Consider the following 21,061-nt stretch of genomic DNA (forward strand, 5'->3'; position numbering starts at 1 on the left):
AACAGGTCAGGGACAAAGTTGTGGAAAACAATGTCAGAGGGGTCCATAGATAAAATGAAAGGTAATCAATCATTAACTGTACAGTATATTTTTCCTTTATTAAGTCAGTTGTGAACAAATTCTTATTCTCAATGACGGCCTAAGAACAGTGGGTTAACTGCCTGTTCAGGGGTAGAACGACAGATTTGTACCTTGTCAGCTCGGGGATACGAACTTGCAACCTTTCGGTTAATAGTCCAACACTCTAACCACTAGGCTACCCTGCCGCCCCATATGAGAAGTAGATAATCAACTACACAGCAGGGAGTGGAGATAGTAATGAAATGTTTGTGAGATCAAAGGTTTCACGTTGTGGGACATATTTAAAGCTTGCTATGGTGAAGTTTGGTTTGAGTTGGAGGAGTGTACATTTATATTACAGATATACTTCACTGATTTCTTGCATCATCTGCAACATTATTGTCTGCACTGTAATGGAAACTGGTCATTTATACGGTCTTTTGAGGTATTATCAACAGTGAAATATTGTGAAATGTTCTACTGCAGCATACTGCAATTTATGGTGCATTGTGGCAAAGTTTTGTGGGCGGGGAAATAATTGCTGTATTTCAAATGGTACTGTAATTCCATCCCACAGAATACAGTAATTTACCATTTTTTAGAGCGCCAAAAACCTGTTGACCACTAATGGGTGCATGGTATTACTGTTTCAAGCTCATTAACATAGTTTTAGGTGTGCCTTGTAAGAGTCTACATTTGTTGCACCTGTTGGTGTGAATGCTGTACCAATTTAACTGGTATGTGGTAGTAGTCCCTCATCAATAAAACATGTATAGTGGACAAATTGGTGTGGCATCAAGTCTGAAACCGTCAATGGTTGTGCATATTACTGTAAAATACAAACCCCAGCACCCCTCAATTAATTGTATTAATTAATCCATTAATTAATGTAGTCATTCATTAAGATTACTGTACCATTTACTTAGGTAAATGGTACTGTATAAGTATAATAGAGTGAAAATTGTATTTAACTGTATCATTACACAATACTTGCTTTGATACAGTATTAAGATAACCGTAGTTGTACTGCAATATGAAATAGCATAACTTACCTACCACTAGCTCTACCACTAGCTGCCTGTAAGTTACGGTCAAATTACAGTGTGTGAAAGTGTCAGTTTTAAATGCAATGTATTGGCATTGTGCATCCTCCATACTCAATCAGATAACAGATTATATTGTAGCAGATTGTTTATGATAGGTCATAGGTCAATGTAATGTCTTAGTATCTATACAAATATTTTACCTTGAGCATTTAACCATCCAACACATTACCACAGACACAAGTACACAGTCTGTCTGTTTACAGTCTGCTGTTTTATTCGATTAAAAAAAATATGGAAGATACACACTGCCAGATTACTGCCAGATTGACTATAAAAACAGCCTGTCCCGCCAAAATGATAAGAGACAGAGCTGAATTTGTTATTTCCAGGAAGTCAACACAACATTGGTGAAAAATATCATAAAAAAGAAAACAAATGTTATGTAAGGCAAGGACTTTTTTTCATGCACCAGTGAGATGATACTGAATCTCAGACATTTCGGAGAGGGAGGCCATGTCAGTTCTCAAGTTCTTTGACCTTGATGATTTTCTTTCTGTATTAACAGAATGTCTAACATCCGTGGGGATTAGTGGAACGTCGTTCCTGGCAGTAAGACTGAGCTTTTGACATTCACAAGAATCACAATGGTTTATTGCAACACCAGAACCCTGGAAGAACCTATAAACTGTGAATACAAATAAGTACAGTCATAAGCTGTGCTAGAAAGAGAAAAATGATTCCCACATGTTTTAGTTTTTTTAAAACCTCAATCACAATATGTCCAATGCACAATTAATTGAAATGTATTTAAGTGTGATACCCATGTATTTTCTGCTACTCAAATAAGAAACCTGGGGTTGAGATTTGGAGTACAGACATTTTGTAAAAACAAGGGGAAACTATTTAAAACCGTTTTAAAACATTCTTCAACTGCAGTTGTTTTGTTATGATTGAACTTATCATTAAAACACTGGGAAAACTTGTATGGGATGTTTTTATATAATTGAGTCAATGTATTTATTCATAGAGTATGACTGCCACAGCCTTTCTTTAAGTCTTTAACATTATAGTCAAAATAGAAGGAAGAACCCACTAGATTTGATGTGTTCACAAATCATATGCACAGGGTCCCAGATGTAATCGCAGGGTACAGTGAAATTCTTCAGGTCAAAAAGATCAAAGGTCAAAAAGAGCAGTGAATGAAACAATAATAATAATAATACAGTGCCTTCAGAAAGTGTTCACACCCCTTGAATTTTCCACATTTTGTTGTGTTACAGCCTGAATTTAAAATTGATAAAATTGAGATTTTTTGACACACAATACCCTGTAATGCCAAAGTGGAATTATGTTTTCCTGAAATGTTTACATATTAATAAAAAATGTAAAGCTGAAATGTCTTGAGTCAATAAGTATTCAACCCCTTTTTTTATGGCAAGCCTACAGTAAATAAGTTCAGGAGTAAAAATCTGCTTAACAAGTCACATAATATGTTGCATTGACTCTGTGTACAATGATAGAGTTTAAAATAATTTTTTAAAGGATTTTTGAATGACTACCTCATCTCTGTACCTCACACATACAATTATCTGTAAGGACCCTCAGTCAAGCAGTGAATTACAAACACATATTCAACCACAAAGACCAAGGATGTTTTCCAATGCCTGGCAAAGAATGACACCTATTGGTAAATGGGTGTAAATGGGTATTTAAAAAAAGCAGGCACTGAATATCCCTTTGAGCATGGGGAAGTTATTATGGTGTATCAATCATTACACCTAGTCACTACAAAAAACATCATCCTTCCTAACTCAGTTGCCAGAGAGGAAGGAAATTGCTCAGGAATTTCACCATGAGGCAAATGGTGACTTAAAAAACAGTTACAGAGTCATTTATGTATTTGTTTTTATTTCACCTTTATTTAAGCAGGTAGGCAAGTTGAGAACAAGTTCTCATTTACAATTGCGACCTGGCCAAGATAAAGCAAAGCAGTTCGACACATACACCAACACAGAGTTACACATGGAGTAAAACAAACATACAGTCAATAATACAGTAGAAAAATAAGTCTATATACAATGTCAGCAAATGAGGTGAGATAAGGGAGGTAAAGGCAAAAAAAAGGCCATGGTGGCGAAGTAAATACAATATAGCAAGTAAAACACTGGAATGATAGTTTGCAGTGGAAGAATGTGCAAGGTAGAGATAGAAATAATGGGGTGCAAAGGAGCAAAATAAATAAATAAATAAATACAGTCGGGGGAGAAGTAGTTTGGGCTAAATTACAGATTGGCTATGTACAGGTGCAGTGATCTGTGAGCCGCTCTGACAGCTGGTGCTTAAAGCTAGTGAGGGAGAAAAGTGTTTCCAGTTTCAGAGATTTCTGTAGTTCGTTCCAGTCATTGGCAGCAGAGAACTGGAAGGAGAGGCGGCCAAAGGAAGAATTGGTTTTGGGGGTGACCAGAGAGACAACCTGCTGGAGTGCGTGCTACAGGTGGTGCTATGGTGACCAGCGAACCGAGATAAGAGGGGACTTTACCTAGCAGGGTCTTCTAGATGACCTGGAGCCAGTGGGTTTGGGGATGAGTATGAAGCGAGGGCCAGCCAACAAGAGCGTACAGGTCGCAGTGGTGGGTAGTATATGGGGCTTTGGTGACAAAACGGATGGCACTGTGATAGACTGCATCAAATTTATTGAGTAGGGTATTGGAGGCTATTTTGTAAATGACATCGCCGAAGTCGAGGCTCGGTAGGATGGTCAGTTTTACAAAGGTATGTTTGGCAGCATGAGTGAAGGATGCTTTGTTGTGAAATAGGAAGCCAATTCTAGGTTTAACTTTGGATTGGAGATGTTTGATGTGAGTCTGGAAGGAGAGTTTACAGTCTAACCAGACACCTAGGTATTTGTAGTTGTCCACATATTCTATATTAGTCAGTACTGTTCAGTAGTGATGCTGGACGGGCGGGCAGGTGCAGGCAGCAATCGGTTGAAGAGCATGCATTTAGTTTTACTTGTATTTAAGGGCAATTGGAGGCCATGGAAGGAGAGTTGTATGGCATTGAAGCTTGTCTGGAGTGTTGTTAACACAGTGTCCAAAGGAGGGCCAGAAGAATACAGAATGGTGTCGTCTGCGTAGAGGTGGATCAGAGACTCACCAGCAGCAAGAGCGACATCATTGATGTATACAGAGAAGAGAGTCGGTCCAATAATTGAACCCTGTGCACCCCCATAGAGAATGCCAGAGGCCCGGAAAACAGGCCCTCCGATTTGACACACTGAACTCTATCAGAGAAATAGTTGGTGAACCAGGCGAGGCAATCATTTGAGAAACCAAGGCTATCGAGTCTGACGATGAGGATGTGGTGACTGATAGAGTCGAAAGCCTTGGCCAGGTCAATGAATACAGCTGCACAGTATCGATGACTGTTAAGATATCATTTAGAACCTTGAGCGTGGCTGAGGTGCACCCATGACCAGCTCTGAAACCAGATTGCATAGCGGAGAAGGTATGGTGGGATTTGAAATGTTCTGTAATCTGTTTGTTGACTTGGCTTTCGAAGATCTTAGAAAGGCAGAGTAGGATAGATATAGGTCTGTAGCAGTTTGGGTCAAGAGTGACCGCCCCCCCTTGAAGAGGGGGATGACCACAGCTGCTTTCCAATCTTTGGGAATCTCAAACGACACGAAGGAGAGGTTGAACAGGCTAGTAATAGGGGTGCAAAAATTTTGGCAGATAATTTTAGAAAGAAAGGGTCCAGATTGTCTAGCCCGGCTGATTTGTAGGGGTCCAGATTTTGACGCTCTTTCAGAACATCAGCTGACTGGATTTGGGAGAAGGAGAAATGGGGAAGGCTTGGGCGAGTTGCTGTGGGGGGTTCAGTGCTGTTGACCGGGGTAGGGGTAACCAGGTGGAAAGCATGGCCAGCTGTAGAAAAATGCTTATTGAAATTCTCAATTATAGTGGATTTATCGGTGGTGACAGAGTTTCCTGTCCTCAAAGCATTGGGCAGCTGGGAGAAGGTGTTCTTATTCTCCATAGACTTTACAGTGTCCCAGAATTCTTTTGAGTTTGTGTTGCAGGAAGCACATTTCTGCTTGAAAAAGCTAGCCTTGGCTTTTCTAACTGCCTGTGTCTGTTGGTTTCTAGCTTCCCTGAAAAGTTGCATATCACGGGGGCTGTTCGATGCTAATGCAGAACGCTATAGGATGTTTTTGTGTTGGTTAAGGGCAGTCAGGTCTGGAGAGAACCAAGGGCTATATCTATTCATGGTTCTACATTTCTTGAATGGGGCATGCTTATTTAAGATGGTGAGGAAGGCATTTTTTTAAACAACCAGGCATCCTCTACTGACGGGATGAGATCAATATCCTTCCACGATACCCCGGCCAGGTCGATTAGAAAGGCCTGCTCGCTGAAGTGTTTCAGGGAGCGTTTGACAGTGATGAGTGGAGGTCGTTTGACCGCTGACCCATTACGGATGCAGGCAATGAGGCAGTGATCGCTGAGATTTTGGTTGAAAACAGCAAAGGTGTAGAGGGCAAGTTGAGGGCAAGTTGAGGGCAAGTTGGTTAGGATGATATCCATGAGGGTGCCCGTGTTTACGGCTTTGGGGTGGTACCTGATAGGTTCATTGATCATTTGTGTGAGATTGAGGGCATCAAGCTTAGATTGTAGGATGGCTGGGGTGTTAAGCATGTTCCAGTTTAGGTGGCCTAGCAGCACAAGCTCTGAAGATAGATGGGGGGCAATCAGTTCACATATGGTGTCCAGAGCACAGCTGGGGGCAGAGGGTGGTCTATAGCAGGCGGCAACGGTGAGAGACTTGTTTTTAGAGAGGTGGATTTTTAAAAGTAGAAGTTCAAATTGTTTGGGTACAGACCCCGATAGTAGGACAGAACTCTGCAGGCTATCTTTGCAGTAGATTGCAACACCGCCCCCTTTGGCCATTCTATCTTGTCTGAAAATGTTGTAGTTAGGGATGAAGATTTCAGAATTTTTGGTGGTCTTCCTAAGCCAGGATTCAGACATGGCTAGAACATCCGGGTTGGCAGAGTGTGCTAAAGCAGTGAATAAAACAAACGTGGGGAGGAGGCTTCTAATGTTAACATGCATGAAACCAAGGCTATTACGGTTACAGAAGTCATCAAAAGAGAGCTCCTGGGAATAGGAGTGGAGCTAGGCGCTGCAGGGCCTGGATTCACCTCTACATCACCAGAGGAACAGAGGAGGAGTAGGATAAGGGTACGGCTAAAAGCTGTGAGAATTGGTCGTCTAGAACGTCCGGAACAGAGAGTAAAAGGAGGTTTCTGTGGGCGATAAAATAGCTTCAAGGCATAATGTACAGACAAAGGTATGGTAGGATGTGAATACAGTGGAGGTGAACCTAGATATTGAGTGATGATGAGAGACATTGTCTCCAGAAACATCATTGAAACCAGGTGATGTCATTGCATGTGTGGGTGGTGGAACTGAAAGGTTGGATAAGGTATAATGAGCAGGGCTAGAGGCTCTACAGTGAAATAAGCCAATAAACACTAACCAGAACAGCAATGGACAAGGCATATTGACATTAAGGAGAGGCATGCTTAGTCGAGTGATCATAAGGGTCCAGTGAGTAGTGAGGTTGGTTGGGGTTACGGGGATTCAGACAGCTAGTCGGGCCATCGGTAGCAAGCTAGCATAGGATGGAGGTCTGTTTTAAGCCACCTCATGCGTTTCCGTCGGTAGATTAGTGGGGTTCCGTGTGGTAGATGGGATCAATCCAATAGGTAAAATAAATATAGTGACCCAAGAAAAATTGTCCGATAGACCTATTCAGATAGCAGCCGATAAGAGAGCTAACGATTAGCGGGCCGCAGATGGCCGTTCGGGTAATGTCACTACGGAAGGGCCAGTTGAATAACTCGTGAAGGCCCGGTGGGGCTCTGCATCGGCAGTAAAACGGGTCCGGATAGGTGATTGTAGCGCAGGAGTGGCTGATGGAACTCTTCAGCTGGCTAGCTCTGGAATAATTGATGTTTGCTCCGGGATCGACGTAAGCCAATAGTCACACGGATAGCAGCTAGCTAGCTGCGAGATCCAGGTGTAAATGTCCAGAGCTTGCGGTTGAAATCCGGGGAAATGGAGAGAAAAATAGGTCCGGTATGTTCTGGTTTGAGTCGCTTTGTACAAAACTGGCGATAGCTTTTCGAGCTAAAGGATAGCTGATGACCACAAACCATGGTTAGCTGAATACTAACGTTAGCCAGTAAACTGGCTAGCTTCTGTCTAGCTTCTGGATAGCTTCTGTCTAGCTTCTGGTTTGCTTCTGGTTAGCTTCTGGCTAGCTTCTGGCTAGCTTCTGGTTAGCTTCTGGTTAGCTTCTTGGCTAGCTTCTGGCTAGCTTCTATTGTGGATTTCAGATTTGAGGTAAATAATACTTTTTTAAATTGGTGAGGCGGATTGCAGGAGAGTGTTTTGAAGTTGACTTTTTGGAAAATAAAATATATAAAAGATATGCGAAGAAAGATGTAAATATATATATGCACGGGACACGACAAGACGAGGACAAAGGACGTCTGACTGCTATGCCATCTTGGTTTAGAATGGCTGTGATAGGAGAAAACTGAGGATGGATCAGAAATATTCGAAACTCAGCAAAAAAATAAACTTCCCATTTTCAGGACCCTGTCTTTCAAAGATAATTCATAAAAATCCAAGTAACTTCACAGATCTTCATTGTAAAGGGTTTAAACACTGTTTCCCATGCTTGTTCAATGAACCATAAACAATTCATGTGGAAAGGTCATTAAGACACTAACAGCTTAGAGACATTCGGCAATTAAGGTCACAGTTATGAAAACTTAGGACACTAAAGAGGCCTTTCTACTGACTCTGAAAAACATCAAAAGAAAGATGCCCAGGGTCCCTGCTCATCTGCGTGAATGTGCCTTAGGCATGCTGCAAGAAGGCATGAGGACTGCAGATGTGGCCGGGGCAATAAATTGCAATGTCCGTACTGTGAGACGCCTAGGATAGCGATACAGGGAGACAGAATGGACAGCTGATCATCCTCGCAGTGGCAGACCACGTGTAACAACACCTGCACAGGATCGGTACATCCGAACATCTATGGTGGCAAAATTGCAAGATTATGTTATAATGCTTTTATTGCATCAAATGGTTGTTTTATTTCAACAGAATAGACTATTCTTAACTATTGTGTGTGTGTTCTACTGAGGATGGGCCTCTGGGAGATAACTGACAGGAGATTTACGATGTCGTTTGGGTGATAAAACCTAATGCGCATTCCAGAGCATGGGTTAATGTTTTCTGTTTTTACCGTACCAGGGGGAGACGGTTCCAGTTTGGAGTCGGAGGGCCAGACACTGGTCTATACAATGAAAACTGTTGACACAGCAGATACTGTCTGCTATGTATTATAGGTATCTTTCATACAGATCTTAACCTTGTGACCGATTCTATATATCTGTTGTTCGTCATGTAGGTTGAAAGGGGTGTATCTTGGCTATAAAAGACCTTTGTACTTTTGTCTCGGTGCTCTCAACGGATCATCAGAGACGGTGATTCGTCGACAAGCCATCGCTATTGCAAAGTACTCACTATTAAAGATTTAGTTGAAGTTTAACTCTGACTTGTGTGATAAGTTTGTCTCTCCTCATTTGATTGTAAAGAAATGAACCACCACACATCACACCTGTGATACAGGTACAGGATGGCAACAACAACTGCCCGAGTTACACCAGGAACGCACAATCCCTCCATCAGTGCTCAGACTGTCTGCAATAGGCTGAGAGAGGCTGGACTGAGGTCTTTTAGGCCTGTTGTAAGGCAGGTCCTCACCAGACATCACCGGAAACAACTTCGCCTATTGGCACAAAACCACCGTTGCTGGACCAGACAGGGCTGGCAAAGGTGCTCTTCACTGACGAGCCGTGGTTTTGTCTCACCAGGTGTGATGGTCGGATTCGTGTTTATCGTCGAAGGAATGAGCGTTACACCGACGCCTGTACTCTGGAGCGGGATTGATTTGGAGGTGGAGGGACCGTCTGGGGCTGTCTGGGGCGGTGTGTCACAGCATCATCGGACTGAGCTTGTTGTCATGGCAGGCAATCTCAACGCTGTGCGTTACAGGGAAGACGTCCTCCTCCCTCATGGGGTACCCTTCCTGCAGGCTCATCCTGACATGACCCTCTAGCATGACAATGCTACCAGGCATACTGCTCGTTCTGTGTGTGATTTTCTGCAAGACAGGAATGTCAGTGTTCTGCCATGGCCAGTGAAGAGCCCGGATCTCAATCCCATTGAGCACGCCTGGGACCTGTTGGATCAGAGGGTGAGGGCTAGGGCCATTCCCCCCAGAAATGTCCGGGAACTTGCAGATGCCTTGGTGGAAGAGTGGGGTAACATCTCACAGCAAGAACTGGCAAATCTGGTCCATGAGTAGGAGATGCACTGCAGTACTTAATGCAGCTGGTGGCCACACCAGATACTGACTGTTACTTTTGGTTTTGACTCCCCTTTGTTCAGGGACACATTATTCAATTTCTGTAAGTCACATGTCTGTGGAACTTGTTCAGTTTATGTCTCAGTTGTTGAATCTGGTTATGTTCATACAAATATTTACACACACGTTTATTTTTTTGCTGAGTTTAGTTGCTCCACAGTACTAACCTAATTGATAGAGTGAACAGTGTGTGTGTGTGGGGGGGGGGGGGGTCTACATACTGAAATAGCTGAATCAGCTAATCTGTAGCGGTGTCTGCAATACTTACCTTTGTATATATACTGTTTTTAACAACTATAACAATGATACATATCCATTGGGGGTGGGGGCAGGGTAAATATCTGTTGGGAGGGGGGGGGGAGCAGGTAGCTGCCTAGTGGTAGCTATTCAGCAGCCTGATGGTCTGGTGGTAAAAGCTATTGGCCAGTCTGACAGCTATAGAGCCTTGCGGTCAGTGGCTGAGTTGCCATGTCAGTATGCTCTCGATATTGTCATAAGCAAAACAAGCAGCATTTTCCTAAACAACCAGAGATGGTCAGGCCTCAAACCATGTTCTGTTCACTTGGAAATAATAATTTGAGTCGCCAGAGACACAGGTGGACCTGCAAATGGAAAACAAATTGAGCAGTAGCACTATTGATATTTGTTTCTGCTCACATCGGGAAACCTTGAAATCCAATATTCTCAGGCACTCAAAATAGAGTGGTCAAGCAGCTACTAGAACTTGGTATTCTACAACCAACCTACTAGTGCTATCGATGAAACTCGTGGGTCCTTTTTATCACAAGTGTTGAACCATAGCAGTTTTTTTTTGTTCATTTATGAGAATTTCACAGGAAGTACTGTATCTAAGTGATGACAATGATAATGCTGTGTGCTCACATATCGTGTGTGTGCTCCTCTTGTGTTACCATGGCAATTATGCTTCAATATGACAATACAGTCTGTGGTCTGAGGAAGGACAGTAGTACTTTGCTGGCAGAGAAGATTTGTGTCTCCCATGACCTGCAAACTATGAGGGGTGTACAGTCAAATCTGAGAGTGAGGATTTCTGGTTAAAATACAGTGGACATCTTCTTTACATTTCTTGATGAATCAGGTAAGTAATATAGCAACAAGTATTATTTAATCGTCATTAGTAGTCATAGTAATGGTATAGGGGTAACAAAGTAATAAAATAGTAGTCTTAGTAATAAACATCTCTGAGTTTGTCTAGTTGCAGGTTAAATAACTATGTATTTCTAATATTTGTCTTTCAACAAAAGCGTGAAAATGGGGCCCAAATAGACATTTGTCGTTCTGATTGTCTACCCCAGCAAAGTGGCAGAAGCTCAGGGAGAAGGTAGTAAAATATTTTCAGTAGTTTATCCTTATATAGTTCATTTGTAATGTTACACTATCATCAAGTTTGTGACCAACAGCTCTTCTTTCAGTTTCCCCACAGGGAGTGAAGGCTGATGTTGTTATCCTAATGGATGAATCTACTAGCATACAATATATAGACTTTATGATGATGAAGAGGTTTCTGGATACCCTGGTGCACTCTTTGTTTGTGGACACCGACCATATCAGGATCAGTCTGATGAAGTTTAGTACATCACCTGAAGTTGTGTTCAGGCTCAATGATCATATGAATAGAAGTGAAATCCTGAAGGGTATTTACTCCCTTGTACAAACGGGAGGTGACACATATACTGGAAAGGCCCTAAGGCTTATGATGGCTCTGGTTAAGAAGGTTAAAGGCAGCAGGGAAAGTGAGGGTGTTCCACAAATTGGAATTGTCATCACAGATGGAGAATCCACTGATCCCTATGACATGGAAGTGTCAGCACATCTTCTAAGGAAACATGGCATTTCTGTCATGGGCATTGGTATTCAAGGCGCTTCAAAGAAAGAGTTGTTAATGATCACTGGCAATCCAGAGAATGTGTTCCTTGTTGATACATTTGGAGACATGAAGAGGAGTGTCCCGTATGTCACCCAGAGTCTCTGACCAGGCAGAGGAGAGGGTGTCCAGCAACCTGACAGGTACTTACACCAGCCTGCAGTGTGAATGAGTAGGAGTTATATTCCGGTTTCCTTCCCCTGAAATGTTTGTTGAATTAGTTTCCATTTCCATCCGTAGTGTATTCTAAACATATAAGTTTTGCTATATTACGTCACATTCGTCGTATGAAGGAGACCAAAGCGCAGCGTGGTATGCGTACATTCCCTTTGTTAAAAGAATGAACACCGAACAAACTAACGAAATAACAACCGAAACGTGAAGCTATACAATATAGTGCTGACAGGCAACTACACATAGACAAGATCCCACACCGGAAAGGGGGGGGGGGGCTGCCTAAATATGATCCCCAATCTGATTGGTAACCATATCAGGCCAACGTAGACATACAAAACCCCTAGACATACAAAAACCCTAGACATACAAAAAAACCTTGACATACAAAAACCTAGAGTACCCACCCTAGTCACACCCTGACCTAACCAAACTATATATAGAAAACAGAGATATCTAAGGTCAGGGCGTGACATATTACAACATAAAGCCATACATTATGTTTTAAACAATTAGGTAGACTTGTAATTCATGTTTGTTCTCCAAGTCTGTTCCCAGGGAGCGTCCATCTTTATCATGATTATTCTGGATGACAGATCCCAGAGCATCATGCCTCAGGAGTTTGAGCTTATCAAAGACTTCCTCCGATCACTGCTGCACTGCTTCTACCTGGGGCAGGACCAGGTTCGAGTGGGTCTGGTTCCATGTAGTCGACACAGTGACACGGCGACGTTCAACCTCAGCACTCCCCTAAACAACAGGGAGATCCTAAAGCACATCTGGAATCTGAGACGGTCAAACGGTTTGACCACAGAGACTGACCCACACCTGGAGATGATGAGTGAGCTTCTCAGGGAGTAGAGGGAGGGTGTCAGAGGAGAATCGGTGACTAAGGTTGGGTTGGTCATTATGGGCAGTGAGCTCCATGAGAATGTGAGAGCGTCATTGGAAGAGCTCAAGAATCATGATGTGTCTCTTTATGCTATCGGGGGCGCCAATGCTTCACTGATGGGTCTGAACAAGATCACTGGCCGTCGCGAAAATGTGTTCTTCGTCCAGAAATTCTCAGGCCTGCAGGAGATCTCTGAACGTATCAGCCAGGAGATCTGTAGCTCAGCAGAGGACAGGGGACAACAGGTTGTCCACGTACCACCACCAGGTAACCTGCCCTCGTTATCTTGTCTTTGTCCACAGCACCCCAAGTCTTTATTACAATTACTTCCAATGAAGAACTGAGTGTCATCATCATGTTTCCCATAAACCCATGTTGATTTTGATTCAATCACCCTCCTGGTTTTTAGTGATTTAGCCCAATCTCTGCCAACATACAGTATGTCGTTTTTCTTCTCACAGGTCTAAAGAACAGTAAGGTGACAGACAGCCAGGTCACTCTCTACAGGGGCCAGTCTCTTTCTGCTCTCTGTCCCTATGACCAGAGGTGCAAGGAGGATGTGAAGTACTGGTGCAGAATGAAGGGAGAGTTAGACTGCACTACCATAGTGTGAACTTACTTTCCTTTGCGACGAGGGGATGTGTCCATCACAGATGACCCCAGCCAGCATGTCTTCACTGTGACCATGCAGAACCTACAGACTCAGGACACAGGGGAGTATGTGTGTGCTGTGGACAATGGAAGAAACAATGGAAGCCTCTCTGTCACTGACTGTCACTGCAGGTGATATACTATTTATCATAGTCCTGCTTTGTCATGGTTGGATTTTAGCTGAGCTTTCAAAAACAAAATGTCATTAACATCTCTGCAGGGTGAATTCCATTTCAAATGCAGTCAATTCAGGAAGTACACTGAAAATTCTAATCCAATTATTTTCAATGCTGCTCCTGAGTGGCGCAGCGGTCTAAGGCCTCAGTGCAAGAGGCATCACTACAGTCCCTGGTTCGAATCCAGTCGTGATTGTGAGTCCCACTGGGCGGTGCACATTCGGCCCATCATCATCCGGGTTTGGCCGGGGTAGGCCGTCATTGTAAATAACAATTTGTTCTTTTAACTGACGTGCCTAGTTAAATAAAGGTTAAATAAATAAATAAATTCTATGAGGAAAATTGGAATTGGAATTTGCAAGTAGCCTGCCTGAACAGCAGCAACATCCTCCTTAACGGTTACAGAAACGTTTTACTGGCTATGACTGTGATATGTTGATTATCTACTTTAATGGAATGCACTGACTATAAATAGTAAGGGCTCTATTCAATAAATATGTAAAGCGATACAGATTCCGTGATAGAAATGTAAAGGTAATTTCCGATACAGTAGGCAGCGTTTAATCTGAAGGTAGTCTCTGATAAAGCGGGAACATTGCCTTTAAATTTCAATCATGCTGTAAAGCTGAACTTCCGCGATGCGGATTGAATAGAGCCCTAAGACATTCTGGATAAGAGTGTCTGCTAAATTACCAAAATGTAAATGTATATGTGAATATGAACATACCAAAATGAACTGCTTGAATGGGTATTAATTATTGGCTTTAATAATAATCAGCAATAATACTCAGAATCCTTTGCAATTGTTCATTTTTACATTACTACATTTATATGTAGTTCATTTAGCAGATGCTCTCAGATGATCACATAATAGTGCCAACAGATTTCTGATACCAATGTAGGGTGAAAGGGGGCCACAGAAGTATCTTGTTACAGAATACATTGGAGTCTAGTTCAGCCCAGTGTATTATAAATTACAAAATACTCTGAAGTAATTTAAATATATGTAACAGATATACTGCCCACCTCTGAATATACATTTAATTCACCCCAACCCTGGATCTCTGTGTGATGCGCGAGAATGAGCTTGCTTTGTCTGTATCGTTTCTGTTTCCATATTCCAGGCTTCCCAGATGTGTCGGTGAGGAGCAACATGGTGTCTGGTAAGGAGGGGAACAGCACCACAGCCGAGTGTCTCTACAGTGACATCATGGATGACAGTGAGAAGATGTGGTGTTGGAACGGGAAACCTGCAGAGAACTGGAGCTCCTGCTTGACTGTAGAGGGAGAGCGGGCGTCTCAGGACCGCATGGATTTGATCATCAATACATGGAGTCGTACCTTCACTGTGACGATGAGACATCTGGAGATGAACGATAACGACTGGTACTGGTGCATAGCAGGAGACAAGCAGATCCCGGTGTACATCTCAGTCCTCAATGCATCTAACGCATGTAAGCTGATAGACTGTCACAGATTCACTATCACTCACATTTTAAGGCTTTGTAGCCCCCTTCAGAATCCAAATAATGCAGACAAAAGACCATTGTACCTTGTACATCTTTCATTTTCAAGAGACATTTATTGAAACAAGAGAATAATAATAATTATAATAACAATAATAATAATAATAATAATAATAATACTTGTTTATATTTCATTTACAAGTGCTCTGCATGTGATGCTTGCTACACAAATCAATGATTCAAATGTCCTTCCCCTCACAGCAATATCTCCTCCAACCATGAATCTGATTACTTTCCCTTTGGTCTTGACTCTGAGAGCAACGGAGGATGATAACTCAAGGGAGAGGTGAAACTATTGCTTTTTTCATTCATTAGTGTAGATATACTGTAACAGATAAGCTCATTTAGATTTGTATTTTTTTTGGTTTTCTAGTTGGGACTGGGAGAGATATCTGGATATTCTGCTGAAAGGTGCTGTTGGCCTGGTATTTTTTGGCATGCACCATCCTAGCAGCTCTGGTGATGAGAGACTACCAAAGTAAGTGCTATGTATTTTTATCACTTAAATCGTTGAGTCCAAATATCTTATAAAAAATAACCATGTATGATAGCTAATTACACATGATATCTATTTGTGGGTATGTGTGCTCTTATGATGACATGTCATTTGAATGGTTTGCAGCCATAACAGAATAATCTATTGAAATTGTTTAATGTTTCATGCATTTTTTCTCTGTTCTCTACCTAATGGTATGTTATTACTACAATACATTTACTGTACATGTGATTATTTTGGTTGATATTAAAGCAAACTTACAGTAATTTTTATGATCCAAATGTATTTTTAGGCTCTTTTAATTGATATCATTGATCTTGATTTATCACCAGCTCAGTCATCTCTCCTTCCACAAGTCTGATATCTGACAGGAGATAAGAGAGAGACAAGTCAAGGGATGGGGTAGCTTTATAACAGTGATCAAATGGTCAGGTTAAAAAAGGAAACAGTATGTTCCCAAGAAAACACACTAAAAATGTATTTATTTATTTTGGAGCCGAAAGAGAAATAATAAAGTTGAAGGAGGAGAGCACTTACTATTCCTGGAAGATCTATAGATGTTGACTGCAGCCATAACAACAATAACCAACAACACCATGGCCAACACAATGAGAATAGGAGCATGCCAGGGCAGGTTTCTAAAATTGAAAATAACATAAAATCATGATCAAAGAATGGTAACAAAAATAAAAGTTGTAATTTGAGGAAGCAGCGTAAGTTAGAAACCGTAACTTGACTCACATGTAAATCAATTTTCGTACAGAGGGTGACATCTTGTGGCAAAGCATAGAAGTAATGCAGCAAAAATAGTGAACTTTGAATAGAATTCTTTGAGTATCAATCAAAACATACCTGATTTTCTTGTTAGAAGATGTAGATTCGGTAGAAGGACAGCATGTAGGTTGTGCTGTTGTTAGTGAAGAAGTCAGTGTGGAAGAATGGATTGTGATGTATGGAACTGAGACGGATGGATATGGAGTTGCAGAGCCATATGAGGATGTTGTCAGAGCAGAGTCTACTGTGGCGGAAGGGTTTGTCTTTGAGGCAGAGGTAGCTGTGGAGTCTGTGAATGTCGAGAATGCGGAGTGTAACATGGGCAGCGTTGGAGTAGTCACTGCTTCTGTGGAAGGAAACATGGGTAGGAAGTCAGAAATGAAACAAAAAAATAACCTTATTTTGCTTCTGAAATAATACTGCAAATATCAACTTCAGTGTTGGTGTTTCAACATAACAATGTTCTCATTGATGAAGAAAAAAAGCTTTAACAGAATACTACAGCACAAGCATAAGGTGGTGCAAACAAACTACAGTGTAACAGTGCTTCACTCTACCAGCATCAACTGACCTGCAGTGTTCCTGTGTGCTGTAGATCTCTGAGTGACATTGATATGAACTGCAGCCTGTAGGTCTCCAACAGAGCACCAATACCAGCCTGCATCTTTCTTCTCTAGTTCTTTCATTGTCACATTGAACACTCCCCTCTTGCCATCACTGATCACAACAGATGCATTCTGGCTAGTATCTGTCTGTGTCTGACAGGAATGCCGGTCCCCACTCCTGCACCACTTCTTCTCTTTGCCTCTGAGTGTGTCACTGTAGAGACACTGTACACTGACACTGCCCCCCTCCTCAACAGATACCAGCTCATCAACCACTGACAGATCAGGAGAGCCTGATGGAAAAGATATACAATATTATTACTGATGTAATATGCTACCTTTCCCCAGACTTTTTTACAGAAATTATGCAATGCAAAAAGTAGTGTAAGGTCAAAAATGTACATTCAAGTGGAGCTTACCTTGGGTGACTGTGAGCTCCACGGAAACTTTAACATCCGGCTTGCCTATCGCACCCACTTTCAGAGCACACCAGTACCTGTTGGTGTCAGTCTCCTGTAGGTTCTTCATGGTCACAGTGAAGACCAGCTCCTCTGGGATGTCTGTGATTGACATGCCTCCTCTGCTCCGCCTTGGGTCGGTGCTTGCCATCACTGTACATAAGGCCCAGGTTCTGCCCTTACACCAGTATTTGACATGGTCTCTGAACATGCGGTGGTAGTGGCAGGGGATTGTGATGGCTCCGCCACTCTTTGCAGTACTTTTTGTCACCGTCCACAGGCTGTTGCAACCTGTGTTGAATGAATAGATAGTAGACTGCTCAGTACCATCCATTTCAAATATATTTGTGAAAGCTGTATTAGAATAAGCTGGATAATGGTTTGTTCTGTCTATTGAAAAGCTAAAATATCAAATATTTGTTTGTATCTCTAAAAACATGATTTATGAGTATAATACAATTTTTACTCAAAAGAAAAGGGGGATATCGGGTGGACAGTGAGGTATGAAGACACCACAGGCCAATAAAACATTGCACAACAATTTCCTTTTTCTTCACAGTATGCTAATACTGCTTCCTCTAAGAGAACAGTATTGAATGTAGCACCTATTTCTAAAACATAGATTATTTTTCACTATGTGTCGGCCTATATTTTGTTGTTTAGGGAATGCAATATTTAGAAATTACCAAGGCAATTCTTTAAGGGCTTTTCATGCAATTACCACACCCAAGACTTAAAAACACTTTAGAATCTGATTAACTATCAAAAGTTAGAGACCCCCAAGACATCCATCAACATACAAGTATAATACATATTCATTGTAAATGAGAGGCTCACCTGGTGGTCCATGGACAAAGACAAGGATGAGAAGATAAAGGGGAACCATGTGTACTTATTTGTTCTAATTGTGTCAATATCAATGTTAGTCTTCTCTCTCCTTAGTCAAATAGACGTGTCAAAGTAATATGTAAATGTGTGAGCTGGTGCAATCCGCATCAGTGTGTCTGCTCACAGTGTCTCCTAGTAAATCAATCTAAACATATCAGTGGGTATGATTGCATTTGCAAGAACATTGACTCTCACTTCCTAATCAGTGCGTCAGACACACAATGAAACTTCCTATGAGTAACAGGTCTGTGCGTTATAGTAACCCGTTACTGTGCAACACTGTACTGGAATGTCTACATGTGTTCATAAGTGTTGCAACTTACAATTGCCACAGTTTGTTTGGTCAGAATGAGGTTAGAAGATTATCAAGTTAGTCAATGGACAACCACCAATGGAAGTCTGTCTAAATCACATCACAATGAAAAATAATTTCATTTTAGTGTATTGGGAACTGAATTAGATGATTTCACTTAATGATGATCCAATTCATACCACTCTAATATAAGTAATGTTGTGTTATTACAATTTATTATAATTCATAATAAGTTGTTTACTCACCTACTACTCACATTCATCATCATATCTGTACTTCTACAGATGGAGGTTCATTACAACTTTACTCTAATGTTGATTTTCTAAGTTTCATTCCTGGTTGAACCTTTTCCCACAGTTAGAGCGGACTAGTGTTTTGGTTCCACTGTGACTGAGGAGATGGGTTTTCAGGTGAGCCGCTCTGAAGAAAATCTTGTCACACTGATAGCACTGACACCTATTCTTCCTTGTGTGGCTCTGCTGGTGGCGTTTAAAATCTCCCCTTTGCCATTTTCTGTGCTGGAGGTGTCTGCCTGTTGCAACTTGTATGAAAGAAGATTGATTTTGATAGACTTTAGGTGCGACTGCTCTTCCCTTTTATTCACCTTGAAATCCCCATTATAGATGGCGATGAGGATGGGATGCTAAGGTTTTCACCAGTGTTCGGTGCTCGGCAACGCTTCAGAATTAGCTTTCTGGAGGTGAGTCAAACGTGTTCTCCTCTTTTGTGGAGCATTCCATGCATGGTTTCTCTCACTGAGAGGTTGTCTTCCCTTGGTACAGTGCCTTCAGAGAGTATTCATATCCCTTGACTTTTTTTTCCTCACGCGTCTACGCACAATACCCCATAATGACATAGTGAAAACATGTTTTTTGAAAAATGTTAATCGTGTGAATAACCATCTACATACATATTCACACCCCTGAGTCAATACTTTTGAGAAGCACCTTTGGCAGCAATTACAGCTGTGAGTCTTTCTGGGTAAGAAAGACTAAGAGCTTCCACTCCTGGATTGTGCAACATTTTCCCATTATTGTTTTCAAAAATGTTCAAGCACTGTCAAATTGGTCGTTGATAATTTCTAGACAACCATTTTCAGGTCTTGCCATAGATGTTCAAGTAGATTAAGTCAAAACTGTAACTCTGGGCCTCCCGAGTGGCACAACGGTCTAAGGCACTGCATCACAGTGCTATCTGTGCCACTAGAGATTCTGGGTTCGAGTCCAGCCTCTGTTGCAGCCGGCTGCGACCAGGAGACCCATGGGGTGGCGCACAATTGGTCCAGCGTCATCCGGGTTAGGGGAGGGCTTGTCCTTAGAATACTTATTGACTCAAGACATTACAGCATTTAACTTGTAAAAAATGTGAGAAAAAAAAATCAAATTTAACATTATTGGGTATTGTGTGTAGGCCAGTGACCAACAATCTAAATTTTAGCAATTTTAAGTTCAGGCTGTAATACAACAAAATGTGGAAAAAGTCAAGGGGTGTGAATACTTTCTGAAGGCACTGTACACTACATGACCAAAAATATGTGGACACCTGCTCATTAAACATATCATTCCAAAATCATGGGCATTAATATGGAGTTGGTCCCCCCTTTGCTGCTATAACAGCCTCCACTCTTCTGGGAACACTTTCCACTAGATGTTGGAACATTGCTGCTTCCATTCAGCCACAAGAGCATTAGTGAGGTCGGGCACTGATGTTAGGCCTGGCCGACGTAACATAAAGCTCCCGACTAACAGTTATTCTGCTGACATTGCTTCCAGAGGCAGTTTGGAACTCAGTAGTGAGTGTTGCAACCGAGAACAGATACATTTTTACATGCTACGCGCTTCAGCACTCTGCGGTCCCGTTCTGTGAGCTTGTGTGGCCTAACACCTCGAGGCTGAGCCATTGTTGCTCCTAGACATTTCCACTTCACAATAACAGCCCTTAAAGTTGACCGGGGCAGCTCTAGCTGGGCAGAAATTTGACGAACTGACTTGTTGGAAAGGTGGCACATTGAAAGTCACTGAGCTCTTCAATAAGGCCATTCTGCTACCAATGTTTGACTATGGAGATTGCATGGCTGTGTGCTCGATTTTATACACCTGTCAGTAACGTGTGTGGCTGAAATAGCCAAATCCACTAATTTGAAGGGGTTTCCACATACACTATATATACAAAAGTATTTCGATTTTGGTATAAAGAGCCTCGTTGTATCATCAAGTAATAATATTGGTCTTATTGTAGTCAACTTGGTTAAAAATGTATACCGGTATCAGACACCAATGGACTTTCTGTACCGTGGCAGTCTGAACAAAGTCAGGAATTCTGTAAGTACAAGGTCAGCAGAGTGGAAAACCAAATCAGCTGTGTGTGGTTTGTGTGGTGGAGCAGCAAAACTAAATCTTTAAAACTCAAGTGACATCTGCCTTGGCGGTGTTGGCCTGGTGGAAAAGTAACCAATCGGTTTACTGACCACACAATTGCTAGAGCTCTCCGGGACCAGCGATTAGCAACCACCGGCTGATCTCCTTTGTGACACTGCTATACCAAAAAAAATGTGTTACTGTGTGTATTTTGTGTAGCAGGGTAGTGAAATCTTGTTCAGATTAGTTTTA

The 21,061-nt window shown here is 41.9% G+C and overlaps 2 protein-coding genes across 3 annotated transcripts; one reads left to right on the forward strand and one right to left on the reverse strand.

Moving 5' to 3' along the window:
- Positions 1 to 13,187: 13,187 nt before the first annotated feature.
- Positions 13,188 to 15,208, forward strand: LOC110522767 (CMRF35-like molecule 7; the record flags this gene model as incomplete). The annotated part of the gene is made up of 3 exons (XM_036968586.1): positions 13,188 to 13,338; positions 14,517 to 14,846; positions 15,120 to 15,208. Coding segments are annotated over 3 exons (570 nt in total), but the record flags the coding sequence as incomplete, so codon positions are not given.
- Positions 14,950 to 18,305, reverse strand: LOC110521598 (CMRF35-like molecule 5). Of its 2 annotated transcripts, none has more exons than XM_036969311.1 (6): positions 18,089 to 18,305; positions 17,213 to 17,542; positions 16,760 to 17,086; positions 16,267 to 16,531; positions 15,952 to 16,052; positions 14,950 to 15,778 (listed from the first exon to the last, which is right to left on the reverse strand). In XM_036969311.1, exons 1-6 carry the CDS (start codon positions 18,135 to 18,137, stop codon positions 15,723 to 15,725), a joined length of 1,128 nt encoding a protein of 375 aa, XP_036825206.1. In that variant the 5' UTR covers positions 18,138 to 18,305; the 3' UTR covers positions 14,950 to 15,722. The 2 variants fall into 2 exon arrangements, with proteins under 2 accessions (XP_036825206.1, XP_021454941.2); XM_021599266.2 differs by having other exon boundaries at positions 16,267 to 16,534.
- Positions 18,306 to 21,061: the final 2,756 nt, after the last annotated feature.

Source organism: Oncorhynchus mykiss, chromosome 30, assembly GCF_013265735.2.
Source record: "Oncorhynchus mykiss isolate Arlee chromosome 30, USDA_OmykA_1.1, whole genome shotgun sequence".
NCBI lineage: Eukaryota > Metazoa > Chordata > Actinopteri > Salmoniformes > Salmonidae > Oncorhynchus > Oncorhynchus mykiss.